This window comes from Pan troglodytes, chromosome 2 (assembly GCF_028858775.2).
Source record: "Pan troglodytes isolate AG18354 chromosome 2, NHGRI_mPanTro3-v2.0_pri, whole genome shotgun sequence".
Taxonomy (NCBI): domain Eukaryota; kingdom Metazoa; phylum Chordata; class Mammalia; order Primates; family Hominidae; genus Pan; species Pan troglodytes.
In genome coordinates this window covers 135,822,789-135,838,909 of record NC_086015.1, presented here as the reverse complement: position 1 = coordinate 135,838,909, position 16,121 = coordinate 135,822,789, and the positions used below count along the sequence as shown (strand labels likewise).

At 36.5% G+C, this 16,121-nt stretch overlaps 1 protein-coding gene across 1 annotated transcript in view; it reads left to right on the top strand.

The window, feature by feature from the left end:
* Positions 1-16,121, top strand: part of ACAD11 (acyl-CoA dehydrogenase family member 11) — a 101,981-nt gene that overhangs the window by 72,281 nt on the left and 13,579 nt on the right. Inside the window, exons 14-17 of the mRNA XM_003310035.6 lie at positions 7,964-8,030; positions 8,636-8,721; positions 10,502-10,573; positions 11,590-11,744. Coding sequence (XP_003310083.4) covers positions 7,964-8,030; positions 8,636-8,721; positions 10,502-10,573; positions 11,590-11,744 — 380 coding nt within the window. The remainder of the gene's footprint in view (positions 1-7,963; positions 8,031-8,635; positions 8,722-10,501; positions 10,574-11,589; positions 11,745-16,121) is intronic.

Sequence of the window (16,121 nt, the reverse complement as noted above, 5' to 3'; positions counted from 1 at the left end):
AAAACATTAAGAAATATCAGAAGAGAAATAGAAAACATAAAAAATAACCAAGTAGGAATATCAGAACTTAAAGGTAAAATATCTGAAAAGAAATTCACTGACTGGGCTTAATAACATAATGGAGATAACAGAGGAAAGAATGAACGAACTTGAAGATAGACAATAGAAATTACCCAATATGAAGAAAAGATGTAAAGAAATGAACAATCCTAGGGACTATTTAGTTCTAAAATATGTGTGATTAGAGTTGCAGAAGAGGCAAGAGGGAGAGATTTGCATTTGAAAAAAGAATAAACTAAAAATTCTAAAACTGCTAATTATTTTTGATTGATATAAAATAAATGTGTTTAACCTGAATTAAGGGTCTTTGTTGTCTAATGTCAGTGCACATACCAGAGTTTTGTTTTTTTGTTCTTTTTTGAGACAGAGTTTTGCTCTTGTTGCCCAGGCTGGAGTGCAATGGCACGATCTCAACTCACTCACTGCAGCCTCTGCCTCCCAGGTTCAGGCAATTCTCCTGCCTCAGCCTGCCAAGTAGCTGGGATTACAGGCGCCCACTACCATGCCTGGCTAATTTTTTGTATTTTTAGTAGAGACGGGGTTTCGCCATGTTGGCCAGGCTGGTCTCGAACTCCTGGCCTCAGGTGATCCGCCCACCTCAGCTTCCCAAAGTGTTGGGATTACAGGCGTGAGCCACTGTGCCCAGCCTATTATAGACTTTTTGATGCATGATAAAATGTTCTACTTGAAAAACATTACATTTTTTAACTTGTATTTATGAAAATGCTTGTATTTTTCTTTTAGTGAAAATTTATTTTCAGTATAATAGTTTCTTATTTTATTTAATAAGATGATGGAGCAAATGCCCAGAAGGGTAGAGAAAATGGTTTTTCTCTCTCAAATGTAATATAGACAATAAGTCATGTATTTGGGGGAAAAATGGGACAGATAATTTTGCCCAGCATATTAGGTATCTGATTGCAGTGGGACATCTCTTGGTCAATTTAATGCATGTGGTTTTTTTTTTATTACACTTTAAGTTTTGGGGTACATGTGCACAACGTCTAGGTTTGTTACATATGTATACATGTGCCATGTTGGTGTGCTGCACCCATTAACTCGTCATTTAACATTAGGTATATCTCCTAATGCTATCTATCCTGCCTCCCCCCACCACACAACAGGCTCTGGTGTGTGATGTTCCCCTTCCTGTGTCCATGTGTTCTCATTGTTCAATTCCCACCTATGAGTGAGAACATGCGGTGTTTGGTTTTTTGTCCTTGCGATAGTTTGCTGAGAATGATGGTTTCCAGCTTCATCCATGTCCCTACAAAGGACATGAACTCATCATTTTTTATGGCTGCGTACTATTCCATGGTGTATATGTGCCACATTTTCTTAATCCAGTCTATCATTGTTGGACATTTGGGTTGGTTCCAAGTCTTTGCTATTGTGAATAGTGCCGCAATAAACATACGTGTGCATGTGTCTTTATAGCAGCATGATTTATAATCCTTTGGGTATATACCCAGTAATGGGATGGCTGGGTCAAATGGTATTTCTAGTTCTAGATCCCTGAGGAATCACCACACTGACTTCCACAATGGTTGAACTAGTTTACAGTCCCACCAACAGTGTAAAAGTGTTCCTATTTCTCCACATCCTCTCCAGCACCTGTTGTTTCCTGACTTTTTAATGATCACCATTCTAACTGGTGTGAGATGGTATCTCATTGTGGTTTTGATTTGCATTTCTCTGATAGCCAGTGATGATGAGCATTTTTTCATGTGTCTTTTGGCTGCATAAATGTCTTCTTTTGAGAAGTGTCTATTCATATCCTTTGCCCACTTTTTGATGGGGTTGTTTGTTTTTTTCTTGTAAATTTGTTTGAGTTCATTGTAGATTCTGGATATTAGCCCTTTGTCAGATGAGTAGATTGCAAAAATTTTCTCCCATTCTGTAGGTTGCCTGTTCACTCTGATGGTAGTTTCTTTTGCTGTGCAGAAGCTCTTTAGTTTAATTAATTGAAGTCAATGTTGTCTTTTGTTGACATTGCTTTTGGTGTTTTAGACATGAAGTCCTTGCCCATACCTATGTCCTGAATGGTATTGCCTAAGTTTTCTTCTAGGGTTTTTATGGTTTTAGGTCTAACAAGTAAGTCTTTAATCCATCTTGAATTAATTTTTGTATAAGGTGTAAGGAAGGGATCAAGTTTCAGCTTTCTACATATGGCTAGCCAGTTTTCCCAGCACCATTTATTAAATAGGGAATCCTTTCCCCATTGCTTGTTTTTGTCAGGTTTGTCAAAGATCAGATAGTTGTAGATATGCGGCATTATTTCTGAGGGCTCTGTTCTGTTCCATTGGTCTATATCTCTGTTTTGGTACCAGTACCATGCTGTTTGGTTACTGTAGCCTTGTAGTATAGTTTGAAGTCAGGTAGTGTGATGCCTCCAGCTTTGTTCTTTTGGCTTAGGATTGACTTGGCAATACGGGCTCTTTTTTGGTTCCATGTGAACTTTAAAGTAGTTTTTTCCAATTCTGTGAAGAAAGTCATTGGTAGCTTGATGGGGATGGCATTCAATCTATAAATTACCTTGGGCAGTATGGCCATTTTCATAATATTGATTCTTCCTACCCATGAGCATAGAATGTTCTTCCATTTGTTTGTATCCTCTTTTATTTCCTTGAGCAGTGGTTTGTAGTTCTCCTTGAATAGGTCCTTCACGTCCCTTGTAAGTTGGATTCCTAAGTATTTTATTCTCTTTGAAGGAATTGTGAATGGGAGTTCAGTCATGATTTGGCTCTGAAAGGAAAAAGTGGTACCAGCCACTGCAAAAACATGACAAACTGTAAAGACCATTGAGGCTAGGAAGAAACTGCATCAACCAATGAGCAAAATAACCAGCTAACATCATAATGACAGGATCAAATTCACACATAAAAATATTAACCTTAAATGTAAATGGGCTAAATGCTCCAATTGAAAGACACAGACTGGCAAATTGGATAAAGAGTCAAGACCCATCAGTGTACTGTATTCAGGAAACCCATCTCACGTGCAGAGACACACATAGGCTCAAAATAAAGGGCTGGAGGAAGGTGTACCAAGCAAATGGAAAACAAAAAAAGGCAGGGGTTGCAATTCTAGTCTCTGATAAAACAGACTTTAAACCAACAAAGATCAAAAGAGACAAAGAAGGCCATTACATAATGGTAAAGGGATCAATTCAACAAGAAGAACTAACTATCCTAAATATATATGCACCCGATATAGGAGCACCCAGATTCATAAAGCAAGTCCTTAGAGACCTACAAAGAGACTTAGACTCCCACACAATAATAATGGGAGACTTTAACACCCCACTGTCAACATTAGACAGATCAACGAGACAGAAAGTTAACAAGGATATCCAGGAATTGAACTCAGTTCTGCACCAAGCGGACCTAGTAGACATCTACAGAACTCTCCACCCCAAATCAACAGAATATACATTCTTTTCAGCACCACACCACACCTATTCCAAAATTGACCACATAGTTGGAAGTAAAGCACTTCTCAGCAAGTTCAGCAAATGTAAAAGAACAGAAATTATATCAAACTGTCTCTCAGACCACAGTGCAATCAAGCTAGAACTCAGGATTAAGAAAACCACTCCAAACTGCTCAACTACATGGAAACTGAACAACCTGCTCCTGAATGACTACTGGGTACATAACGAAATGAAGGCAGAAATAAAGATGTTCTTTGAAACCAACGAGAACAAAGACACAACATACCAGAATCTCTGGGACACATTCAAAGCAGTGTGTAGAGGGAGATTTATAGCACTAAATGCCCACAAGAGAAAGCAGGAAAGACCTAAAATTGATACCCTAACATCACAATTAAAAGAACTAGGGAAGCAAGAGCAAACACATTCAAAAGCTAGCAGAAGGCAAGAAATAGCTAAGATCAGAGCAGAACTGAAGGAAATAGAGACACAAAAAACCCTTCAAAAAATCAGTGAATCCAGGAGCTGGTTTTTTGAAAAGATCAACAAAATTGATAGACCGCTAGCAAGACTAATAAAGAAGAAAAGAGAGAAGAATCAAATAGATGCAATAAAAAATGATAAAGGGGATATCACCACCGATCCCACAGAAATACAAACTACCATCAGAGAATACTATAAACACCTCTACGCAAATAAACTAGAAAATCTAGAAGAAATGGATAAATTCCTCGACGCATACACCCTCCCAAGACTAAACGAGGAAGAAGTTGAATCTCTGAATAGACCAATAACAGGGTCTGAAATTGAGGCAATAATTAATAGCTTACCAACGAAAAAAAGTCCAGGACTAGATGGATTCACAGCCAAATTCTACCAGAGATACAAGGAGAAGCTGGTACCATTCCTCTTGAAACTATTCCAATCAATAGAAAAAGAGGGAATCCTCCCTAACTCATTTTATGAGGCCAGCATCATCCTGATGCCAAAGCCTGGCAGAGACACAACAGAAAAACAGAATTTTAGACCAATATCCCTGGTGAACATCGATGTAATGCATGTTGTTAAAAAATTTCCTGTCCCAGTTAGTTAAGAGTCCTCTCTCTTCCTTTTTAGTCATAGATAAAATCATTTATATGCATATATGATTGCATGTTCTTACAACTCTGAGGCTGTGACTATGGAGAAAGCAGGCTTACGATTCAAGTTCTAAGTCGGTTTAAGGTGTCTCCTTATTCTACCACCAGCCTGGAGGTGAACAGAGTCACCCATTTTAGGCACACTGCCTTCCTCTCCTTCCCTCCCTTTCTCAGATAATATCTATTTTAGGTGTTTTTTTTTTAAATCAGTTTTAGCATTTTGTCAGACAGAGTGTGCATGTAGGATTTCTGGAGTTATGTATTACATAGAAGTGGGGAAATGACTCCTCCACAGCCCTCAGATTAGATATTCAGATTAAAAGCAAATTCAGAAAGAAAAATAAAACATTGTAGTTCACTCAACAAGCCTCTCAGTCTCCTACTTGGGAATCCACAGATTTGTTTAAAAGATGGATTTTTTTCTTTAATGTTTTTAAAGTCATTATTACCCAGTTAGAAGTAGTAACAAAGGAAAAAATATCTGAGAGCATTGTTTCCCATGTCTCCACATCCAAACATCATGCCCTACAGAAAACTCTTTTTTTTTTTTAACAGTTTCTGTTTGTAGTTCTCTGGTTTCCATTATAATTGTAGATAAAATATTTTTTCTCTTTCTTAATTTATTCATTTTAGACAGTATCCATTGGCTCCCCAATTTGAATAATGACAATTTCACTCATTTGTCTCATAACTCTCTCTGCTCTTTCTTAATGTATTTATCCTATTACATTGTTTTTTGTTGTTTTTTTATTTTTTAAACCTTAAATAATTGTTAAAGTTCTCTGCATCCTCATTTCACAGATTCTATTCAAGCTCTACTTTAATATAAGAATATGTATACTCTTAACCCTTTCTACACTCTTTATCCCTCCCTTTCTTATTGTAACTTGTATCAGCTACAGCTTATACTTTCACATTTTCAGGATTACTAATATTTATATTCTGTCTTGCAGCCACAACTGTAGTTGACTACAGGATAACTGTAAACTTTGAAAACCAATACATAGCACTTATCTTAGAGGACCATGTAAATATTGTTTGATGCTGGCCTAAGTAGTGTGTTAGATTTTGTGTCCTTCTGTAACTGATGCAATATAAAATCACCTGGGCCATTCTGAGGACTGTTTCTAGAATCAAGGTCAATTAGAATGCTTTTCTCATATACTATATATTAAATTCATGTCACATTATTTTATATTTGGACCACAGTTCACTTGTGCATTTCAACATTATTTTCCTGGAGTTTCTAATTGCCATGTCTCTTTATTTGCATTATTTGCTTTTATAATATCTCCTTCCCCTTACATATACACACATCTCTAGATTGCACCTTTACTTCTATTGACTTTCTTTCCTGGAGACTTCTCTCTTAAAGACTTTAGTATTTATTTTCCAATCTGGACTGATTACCCTTTAGGCATACTTTGATGCAATTATTCTAGGATTTTCAGATAATAGTTTCCTGGGATCCAGTATCTTTTGGATTCTAAGACTTCCTTTCTCTTGACTTACTCCCTTATTTTGCTCGAGTATATTCTTATTTTTTTGAGAAAAAGTACATAATAGTTAAATTCTCTGAGATCTTACATATCTGAATATGTATTTATTCTTCCATTACATAAATTGATAGTTTGGACAAGTATAGAATTCTAAGTTGAACTATTCATTTTCATCTAGCATCCCTGGTGGTTGTTGAGAAGTCTGATGCCAGACTAATCCTCGGTCCTTTTAGTTGGCTTGTTTTATTCTCTCTGAAACCTTTTAAGATTTCCTGTTCTTTGTTGATGTTTTGAAATGTCACAAGCATTTATCTAATAGATTCTTCTTGCTAGTCAATGGCTTTTTCAATCTGAAGATGTTTTTCTTCAGTTCTAGAAAATGTTCTTCCACACATTTCTTCAATAAATTATTCCCTCTGTTTTTCTCTGTTTTCTCTTTATTTGACTCCTTTTACTCTGATGTTAGACTTCATGTTTTGGCTCTAAGTGTCTCTTACATTTTTGGCCAGTCATTCTCTTTAATATTGCAGGTTCTTTTTACATACTACAGATTCTTGGTTTTCTATTCACACTTAAGAGAAAAGAAAGGGTAGCTGGTTGAGGTTTCATCTGTTATTAACTTCTGCCCATCTTCTCCCCATAATATTTTGAAATAAATCTCAGACATCACGTCATTTCCTTCCCAAATATTTTAGTATGTGTCTCTGTAAGGGCTCTTTAAAAAATGTAACCACAATACCATTAGCACACCTAAAATTACTTAATGTCATGACATTTCCAATAACTATTCACATTTCTAATTGCTTAATAATTACCATTAATACTTTTTATTTTGTTTGATTGAATTAGGATCTAAGTAAGGTCTAAAAATCGCTGTTGGTTGATACGCCTTTTAAGTCTCTCTCTTTTGATCTTACAAGCTACTTCTCTATCTCTCTTTTTTCTTTTTATTGCAATTTAATTGTTGAAGAAACTGGATTAGTTGTCTTATAGATTTCCCACAGTCTGAACTTTACTGATTACATTCCTGCAATGTCCTTTAATATGTTCCATGGAGTTTATCCTTTTAACTCCTGGAATTTTATAATATTATTCAACTATTTGACATCATTCCTAACATTTCTCATTAAATCTTTATATGATTTCAAATCTCCTCAAACCTCTTTTTATAATAAATCAGAAAAAAGAATCCGATCATTTGTTTGAGACTTTGTACAGATGTGTTTAACTTAATCTGATCCAGTTGTGTGCAGCCTTGTAATTGAAAATCTACTTAAATGGTAGTTTTCCCAAGGGACTAGACTTACTAGTAAACATGAAAAGTAATTTTTGCAAAAAGACCCTTGTAGGCAATTGCCACAGACCCCTGAACTGTGATAAAATAAAATTTTGCATTAAAATGAAAAAATATTTTTAAAATTTGACCCTTAAGAAATTAATAAAAGAACCAGGCTTATTGAAAGTGGGATCACAGCCTCATATACGTTGACATATAAAATATTGTATTAGACATATAAAATTTCTCAGCTTTTCTAGCATGCTGATGTCTGAAATGGTGTAAATGGGAGAGGTGGCAGTTCTTTCATGCTGCTTTGACTTCTGGTTATTTTTGTGTAGCAGCTTTCATTGATGGGGTCCATTCTTGGCCTTGCCTAATCATTTTTCTTGGATGATATAGAGTGTTACAAAAGAATTATTATCTTAATGAATCAGGAATGTTCTCTCTATTTGTTTTCTGACATAGGTAAAGTGGGAAGGATTAGAACCTTCAAGGTGAAATGTCAAACTAGAAATTTCCTTTTATAATCTGCTTATGTTCCCCTTGGTTTTAGGAGCTGGGAATCCCAAGTGCAAAATTGCAATTGTTTTGGGAAGAACTCAAAATACTTCTCTCTCCAGGTAATTAAACAATTCTGATTGAGAAACCTGTGTAGGAATGAGCCAATCTTCCTCCTATCTAGGTAATTTACTTAAAATTCACTGTTTGGACTCACAAATCATAATGTAAGATATGAGAGTAAATGTCATATATTTGTATTTCACAAGTATTTTCTAACAGGTGTTTTTGGAAAACATTATAGGGAGTATTGCTGAACATTCTTCGCTGTGGAATTTTCAGTATTAGAAAGTGTTGCTAAATTATCAAAGCTGTTTGGATTAAATTATCAGACAAATTTTTTCAGACCTGTGTAATGAAGTGATTAGATGTTTAGATCAAAGGCAATAATCTTGAAATGTTTAATTATATATATAAGTTCCCAGTTACCATTGTTGAGCAGTGAGAAACTTCAATCAAACAACTCATTTATTTTCAAATCATTGTTTCTGTTCCAGATCACAGCCTGCATCAGACTATGTTGGTGTACGTCTTTTACACAGTTCCCATTCCAGTCATCACTGCTTACATGACTACATGAAAACATCAAAAAGACAATTATGATTCTGCTTATTATCTATTTTTCTTCTTAGCAAACTTTTTCTAATACAATTTTTCTTTTGACTAGACACAAACAGCACAGCATGATTCTTGTTCCCATGAACACACCTGGAGTAGAAATAATAAGGCCTTTGTCAGTTTTTGGCTACACAGGTAGGTATCCAATAAATATGACCATGCATTAGCAAGCAGGAAGGCTAGAATATGCAGTAACATTGAAGGCAATAGCATTTTAATGCATAAGATAGATTCTTAGATATTCCTTTGTCTGTGACAACTGTCTTAATATAAATGCTGGTGGAGTTCAGAGTAGAGCCAATAAAAAGAAATAGTATAGCATTTATGTAATTTATAATTATATAAATTATAGAATTTATAGAATATAAATTCTGCCTTTTTGGGAAAGGGCAGATTGTATTTAAGGAAGAGCAACACTACCAGTCTTTTCTCTGTCATTCATAAAAATGGATTAATGCACAGATAATCCACAATAAAATTATTTTTATCTCCAATTTTAGCCCTCTTAATCAATCAACTTACAAGAACTGTTAAAAAGCAATGAGTTTTTGACTTATTTGAGTGCAAACTTTTCCTTCCTGTGCCCTTGGGTGGGACTTCTAAGAAGCAAAGATCCATTTGTTTCCTGCCACCTACTGTGGCACGTGTTCATTGTGTACAATAAATATTTGCTAAGATCACTCTCTCAGCAAGTATTTGCTTAGCCACCATGCCCAGCTAATTTTTGTATTTTTAGTAGAGACGGGCTTTCACCATGTTGGCCAGGCTGGTCTCGAACTCCTGACCTCAGGTAATCCACCCTCCTCGGCCTCCCAAAGTGCTGGGATTATAGGTATGAGCCACCGGGCCCGGCCCCTGGCTTTCTTTTTATCATTGAATATGACTAATGAATATGTTCAAGTGGCAGATATAAGACTTGCAGTTTTATAGAATCACTTATCAGTTAAGATGCAGCTGTAGGGTATACCCACAGGGTAAGCATAGGTGGCAAGATGGGATGAGCAAGCTTGCTGGAGAAAATTGCATGTAGGAAATTGTTGGGTTGCAGCGAAACGGCCGCAAAGATACCAAAAATGCATTTATAATATAGTTGAGCTGCAAATAGTTTCCATTGCCGAGGCTACATTTGATTATTCAGTATGAAAACTTTACTAGCACCTCTCCAACTCCCTGTGTCCAGGGCCAAAAGAAACAGTGTGGAGAAGGCTGATTATTGTCTCCTCTGACAGGAAAAGGGTGTAGAGTTAGCATGAGATTATCTCTAAAACTTGGCAGGGAGAAGGGGTGATGCAAAGATAAAATGTGAACGTGTTCCTGGCCTCAGTGTTTCAAATGCCAGTATTTTCAAGAGACGAACACACAGTGGAACAAGTCTAGACTGGGAGTAAACCTACCTGAAGGTCTAGTTTCTGTATCATCACTAATGCCAAGCCTGCTCTTTCCCCTCAAGCAGGCCCTTGTCATCTTTAGGCGTTGGTTTCCACAATGATAAAATAAGAAACATGGATTACATTACTCATTTTTAATTTTTGAAACATTGAAACTTTTTTCCATGCAAATTGTTTGGAACCCCATATGTAAAATATTTCAAAGAAGCAGCAATAATAAAACAAATAAAATACTCTGGCTGGAGCTATGGAGCCTGGTCTTCCTTTTTCCTAGCTCTCTGAAATTGTACTTCAGAGAATGAATTAGAAAACGTCTGGATCAAAGGGTTTCTCTTCTTGAACAGTTGATGAGTTTTCTGGGCTGCTGGGTCCTGGGGTTCAGGGCTGAGGCTTACCTCAGAATGTTCATGCCATAAGGATCTTTGAAATCCTATTTTCTTCAAGTAATTATATTTCAGCAGATTAAGAATATGTGACTCTTTTTTAGTCAACTCCTTTTGCTCTAAATTTTATTTTCTATTTTATAGATAATTTTCATGGAGGACATTTTGAGATCCATTTTAATCAAGTGCGAGTTCCTGCCACAAATCTAATACTAGGTGAGTTGAATTTGGAAATGATTCTTCAGTATTGTACATTAATATTTCAGCTCTAAATCTGGAAAAGATAAGTCTTTCCAGATTTAGACCTGAAGTCTACCTTGATTTAGATATTAGGTTGGTGCAAAAGTTATTGCGGTTTTTGAACTGCAATTACTTTTGCACCAAGGTAATTGCAGTTTTTGGCAAAAGCCGCAATTACTTTTGCACCAACCTAATACTTTCCCTTCTTGTTTACTCCGTTTGTCAAGGGAAAGTTTTCTGTTTGGCGGATTTTCTTACATGGAATGGTGAGGTTTTATTTAAGTGTTGGATGTGGTTTTCTATATCACATCAATTGAAAAGATAATATGAAAATTATATAATTCAGAGCAATACACTTTCTCCTAGAACATGATCTGTAGGCCTCTATTTGTTTTAAGAAAACCTCAGTACTTTATGAATTCAAGTATTAGATATAAGTTAGAAGCATAAATAACTTTGAACACTGTATGCCATCCTCTTGCTTATTAGAATCCTATATCCCTTTCAAAGAACATCTAGAATACCACCTCTTCCAGGAATGTTTTTGTGTTCATCCCATCCATTCACCAAGCCCCTGATACCTGCCAGGCCCTGAGGTTATAATGATGAACAGAAAATCTCTTCCTCCTTTGCCTTTGTTTCTCTCTGTATCTCTTACCCTTACCCACTCTTCTGGATTCTAAACTCCTAGTACAGGGACTATGTGTTATTCCAACTTTGTATCTATTGCAGCATTAATAAAATAGCTTATGCATAGTACATACTTAAGAGACAGTTCTGAAATTTGAAATTTTAATGACGGTGGTTTTAAAAACATAGAAATCAAAATTCCCATGAATTCATAGTGAACCTTATTATAGAACTGACTTTTTTTCACTAGAAAGCCATTTTTATTAAGGGCAGCTCATCTCTTTCCCAGGATTTGTATAAATAACAAAAGGAATGGGCTAGGCCATTTTCACATTCCCCCTTTTTTTCCCCTTTCTTCCCAGGTGAAGGTAGGGGATTTGAAATTTCCCAAGGCCGCCTTGGACCTGGCAGAATCCACCACTGTATGAGAACAGTAGGTTTGGCGGAACGCGCTTTGCAGATCATGTGTGAGCGGGCAACACAAAGGACAGCTTTCAAGAAGAAGTTGTATGCACATGTGAGGACGATTACTTATTTGAATTTATTGTAGCCCGGTGCACTACACTAACATTGAACAAAAACATTACTTGTGAGAGACAGACTTTCTCTACATGAACCGGGTGATTCTTTTCAATAAGGCATATTTATGTCTGTATTTAAATATAGTCTAATGAGAGGTATTTATCTTTGTGAAAAATTAAATAGTTCCTAAAATGCTTCAACACCTCTGCACACAAGAGTGTAGACAGTTCCTTCAACTTTCTCGGATTCTTGTCCTTTAGAGAACCTGGAACATTAGAGCTCCCTGTGGACATGAAGGAGCTGTCATAAGGAAGAAGGATTTGCCTTGTCCGTTGGTTTCCTAGAAGGAATTAGGACACATAAGTGTAAAGTTACAGGAAAACAGCCCAAAACTCAGGGAAAGGAGAAACATGCTAATAAACCTAAAAGTGGAATCAGCTTCTTCAGGAGGACTTGAATTCTGTCACTGGAGAAACACAAGTAGAAATGGGACCAACATTTTGTGAGATATTCATGACTTTTTGAATTATCATCTATAAATTATATACTACTGAGTCTGTTGTTACAAATCACTGTAAACATAGTTACATGTGGCCCATATAATAAAAATTAGGAAATATGGCCAGGCGCAGTGGCTCACGCCTGTAATCCCAGCACTTTGGGAGACCGAGGCGGGTGGGTTGCCTGAGCTCAGGAGTTCAAGACCAGCCTGGGCAACATGGTGAAACCCCGTCTCTACTAAAATACAAAAAAAACAAAAAAAATTAACCGGGCATGGCGATGTGCGCCTGTAGTCCCAGCTACTGGGGAGGCTGAGGCAGGAGTATTGCTTGAACCCGGGAGACAGAGGTTGCGTTCAGCCAAGATCGTGCCACTGCACTCCAGCCTGGCGACAGAGCGAGACTCTGTCTCCAGAAAAAGAAAAAAAATTAGGAAATATGTATTGAGATGAAATAGAAGGTATTATTTCAGACTTCCTTAAAAAGTCTTCTAAAGAGAAGTAGGATATCCACATCATCTCCCTTCTAAGTTTTAAGAAGGCAAGAAAAACTATTATTAAATGTTCACTCTTTATTATTGCTAACATGTTAGTGTTAGGTCAAATCTGTGGTGATGGAATTGTATTTGTGTTTGCTGCACATGTATATTTTAGTATGTCGGTCTCCTTATACATTTTTGACCATCTTATGAAATTTGCAGTATATATTTTTTACCTTAAATTATTATAATCTATGTTTGCTTTTTGTAAAGTATTATTCAGCATTATATGATTTATTTGTATAGTTTTTTAACTGAAAAGCTACAGCCCGCTTTATGACACTACACCTGGGAATAATTTGTCAGGAGCCCTTTTAGTATACAGCGAAGGCAAGTTTTTAGTATACAGCAAAGTTCAGCTGTTGGCTGGGCACTGTGGGAGGAGGTGAGAAAGTGTGACCCTCTGGGGCCCTGGATACAGCCTCTGATGCTGTTGAAGAAGGATGAAGAGGTGCTCAGGGCACCAACCATTACTTCTTACCCTTTTGTCAAGCTTGCATGCAAACTCTGGAGCAGGGTGAAGGGAGGACACAGTAAAGTCGACAAACAAGCATCGCGAATGCACAAAAGCTCTCTGTGCAAGTGCTGCTTTCCTGAGTGGTGTTTTAATACTGCATTAGTAAAAAATTTCCCTTCCACCTTTTAAAGTTAATGTGTCATGCAGAGCAAGCCTGGCTTTTTAACAAATATGCCTGTTTTCACTGGAAACTTTTCACATCTGGCACAAATAACGTGATCTGGCAGAAACAAAAAGATGTGTGAGCATGTCATAAGCAAAAATCTGGGCCAGCTTTTTTATTTTAATTTGTGAAAGGAACATTTCATTTCTTTGAATTTGGAGGCTCCTTCCAGCTGCCTTCTAATTTACTCCAGGCTGTAACGCAAAAAATTCTCCATCCCAGTTCTGTCTTAGGAAATATATTTGGCAGTTCCCTAGAGCACCTAGTTTCTACCCATTTAATGCTTTTCAGCAAATCTAGGGTCTATAGAGACCTAACTGAGAATACCTCCTTTATTCTAAAGCTGAGAAGTAAATGTCTTCTAAGTCTGTTCATGAAGTTATAAAGTTGTAATTATCCTGTTTTACAGCCATCAAAAAATATTTATTCACCACCAGCAACTTGTTTGAAATTAATTCAGAGCCACGTTTCAACCTGTAGGGCAGTGCCATCCAAAAGAAATATACTATGAACCTTACATGTTATTTTAAATGTTCTAATAGCAACATTTTTAAAAAGTGAAAAGAAAAAGATGGAATTAATTTTAATAATATATTTTATTTAACCCAATATATCAAAAATACTATTTCAACATGAAATCAATATAAAAATTATTAATGAGATACTTTATATTTTAATATTTATTCTTCAATATGGGGTGCATATTTTATACTTATAGTACATCTCAGTTCAGACTAGGTATGTTTCAAATGCTCATTAGCCACATATGGTTAGTAGCTATCATGTTGAACATCACTGCTTTAGGGAAACTCTAATCAAATATCCCCTGTTGAAGGGCAAACATGACCAAGCATAAAAATGGCCAAGGTGTGCATGTTCTCACTCATAAGTGGGGAGATGAACAATAAGAACACATGGACATGGGGAGGGGAACAACACACACCAGGGCCAGTTGGAGGGTGGGGGCAAGGAGAGGGAGAGCATTAGGACAAATAGCTAATGCATGCAGGGCTTACAACCTAGATGACGTGTAGATAAGTGTAGCAAACCACCATGGCACCTGTATACCTATGTAACAAACCTACACATTTTGCACTTGTATCCCGGAACTTAAAATAATAAAGAAGAAAAGAAAGGAAAATAAAAGGATAATTAAACGTCAAAAAAATGGCTAAGATGTAAGGAAGGTGTGCAGTTTCAATCTCCTGCAGATGGCTAGCAAGTTATCCCAGCACCATTTATTGAATAAGGGAGTCCTTTCTCCATTGCTTGTTTTTGTCACCTTTGTCAATGATCAGATGGTTGTAGGTATGTGGCCCCATTTCTGGGCTCTCTGTTACATTGGTCTATGTACCTGTTTTTGTAACAGTACCATGCTGTTTTGGTTACTGTAGCCTTGTAGTATAGTTTGAAGTCAAGTAACATTATGCCTCCAGCTTTGTTCTTTTTGTTTAGGAGTGCCTTGGCTATTTGGGCTCTTTCTTGGTTCCATATAAATTTTAAAATAGTTTTTCCTAGTTCTTTGAAGAGTGTCATTGGTAGCTTGATAGGAATAGCATTAAATCTATAAATTGCCCCAGGCAGTATAGTCATTTTAATGATATTGATTCTTCATATCCATGAGCATGGAATGTTTTTCCATTTGTTTATGTCATCTCTGATTTCTTTGAGCACTGTTTTGTAGTTCTCCTTGTAAAGATTTTTTATCTCCCTGGTTAGCTCTGTTCCTAGGTATTTTATTCTTTTTGTGGCAACTGTGAATGGGATTGCATTCCCAATTTGGCTCTCGGGGAGTGCTAGTGATTTTTGTTTGTTGATTTTGTATCCTGAGACTTCGCTGAAGTTGTTTATCAGCTTAAGAAGCTTTTGGGCTGAGACTGGGGTTTTCTAGATATAGAATAATGTCTTCTGCAAACAGGGATAGTTTGACTTTCTGTCTTCCTGTTTTGATGCACTTTATATATTTCTCTTGCCTGATTGGTCTGCCCAGGACTTCCAATACTGTGTTGAATAGGAGTGGTGAGAGAGGACATCCTTGTCTTGTGCCAGTTTTCAAGGGGAATGCTTCCAGTGTTTGCCCATTCAGTATGATGTTTGCTGTGGTTTTGTCATAGATGGCTCTTATTATTTTGAGGTATGTTCCTCGAATACCTAGTTGATTGAGAGTTTTTAACAGAAAAGTTTAGCAGAGGTGTTGAATTTTATTGAAAGCCTTTTCTGCATCTATTGAGATGATCAAGTGGTTTTTGTCTTTAGTTCTATGTGATGAATCAGATTTATTGATTTGCAAATGTTGAACCAACCTTGCATCCCAAGGATATAGCCTACTGGATCATGGTGGATAAGCCTTTTGATGTGTTGCTGGATTCTGTTTTCCAGTATTTTGTTGAGGATCAAAGACTTAAATGTAAAACCCAAAACTATAAAAACCCTGGAAGACAACCTATGCAATGCCATTCTGGACATAGGAATGGGCAAAGATTTCATGATGAAGATGCCAAAAGCCATTACAAAAAAAGCAAAAATTGATCAATGCAATCTAATTAAACTAATGAGCTTCTGCACGGCAAAAGAAACTATCAACAGAGTAAATAGGCAACCTACAGAATTGGAGAAAATTTAGCAAACTATTTGCATCTGACAAAAGTCTAACA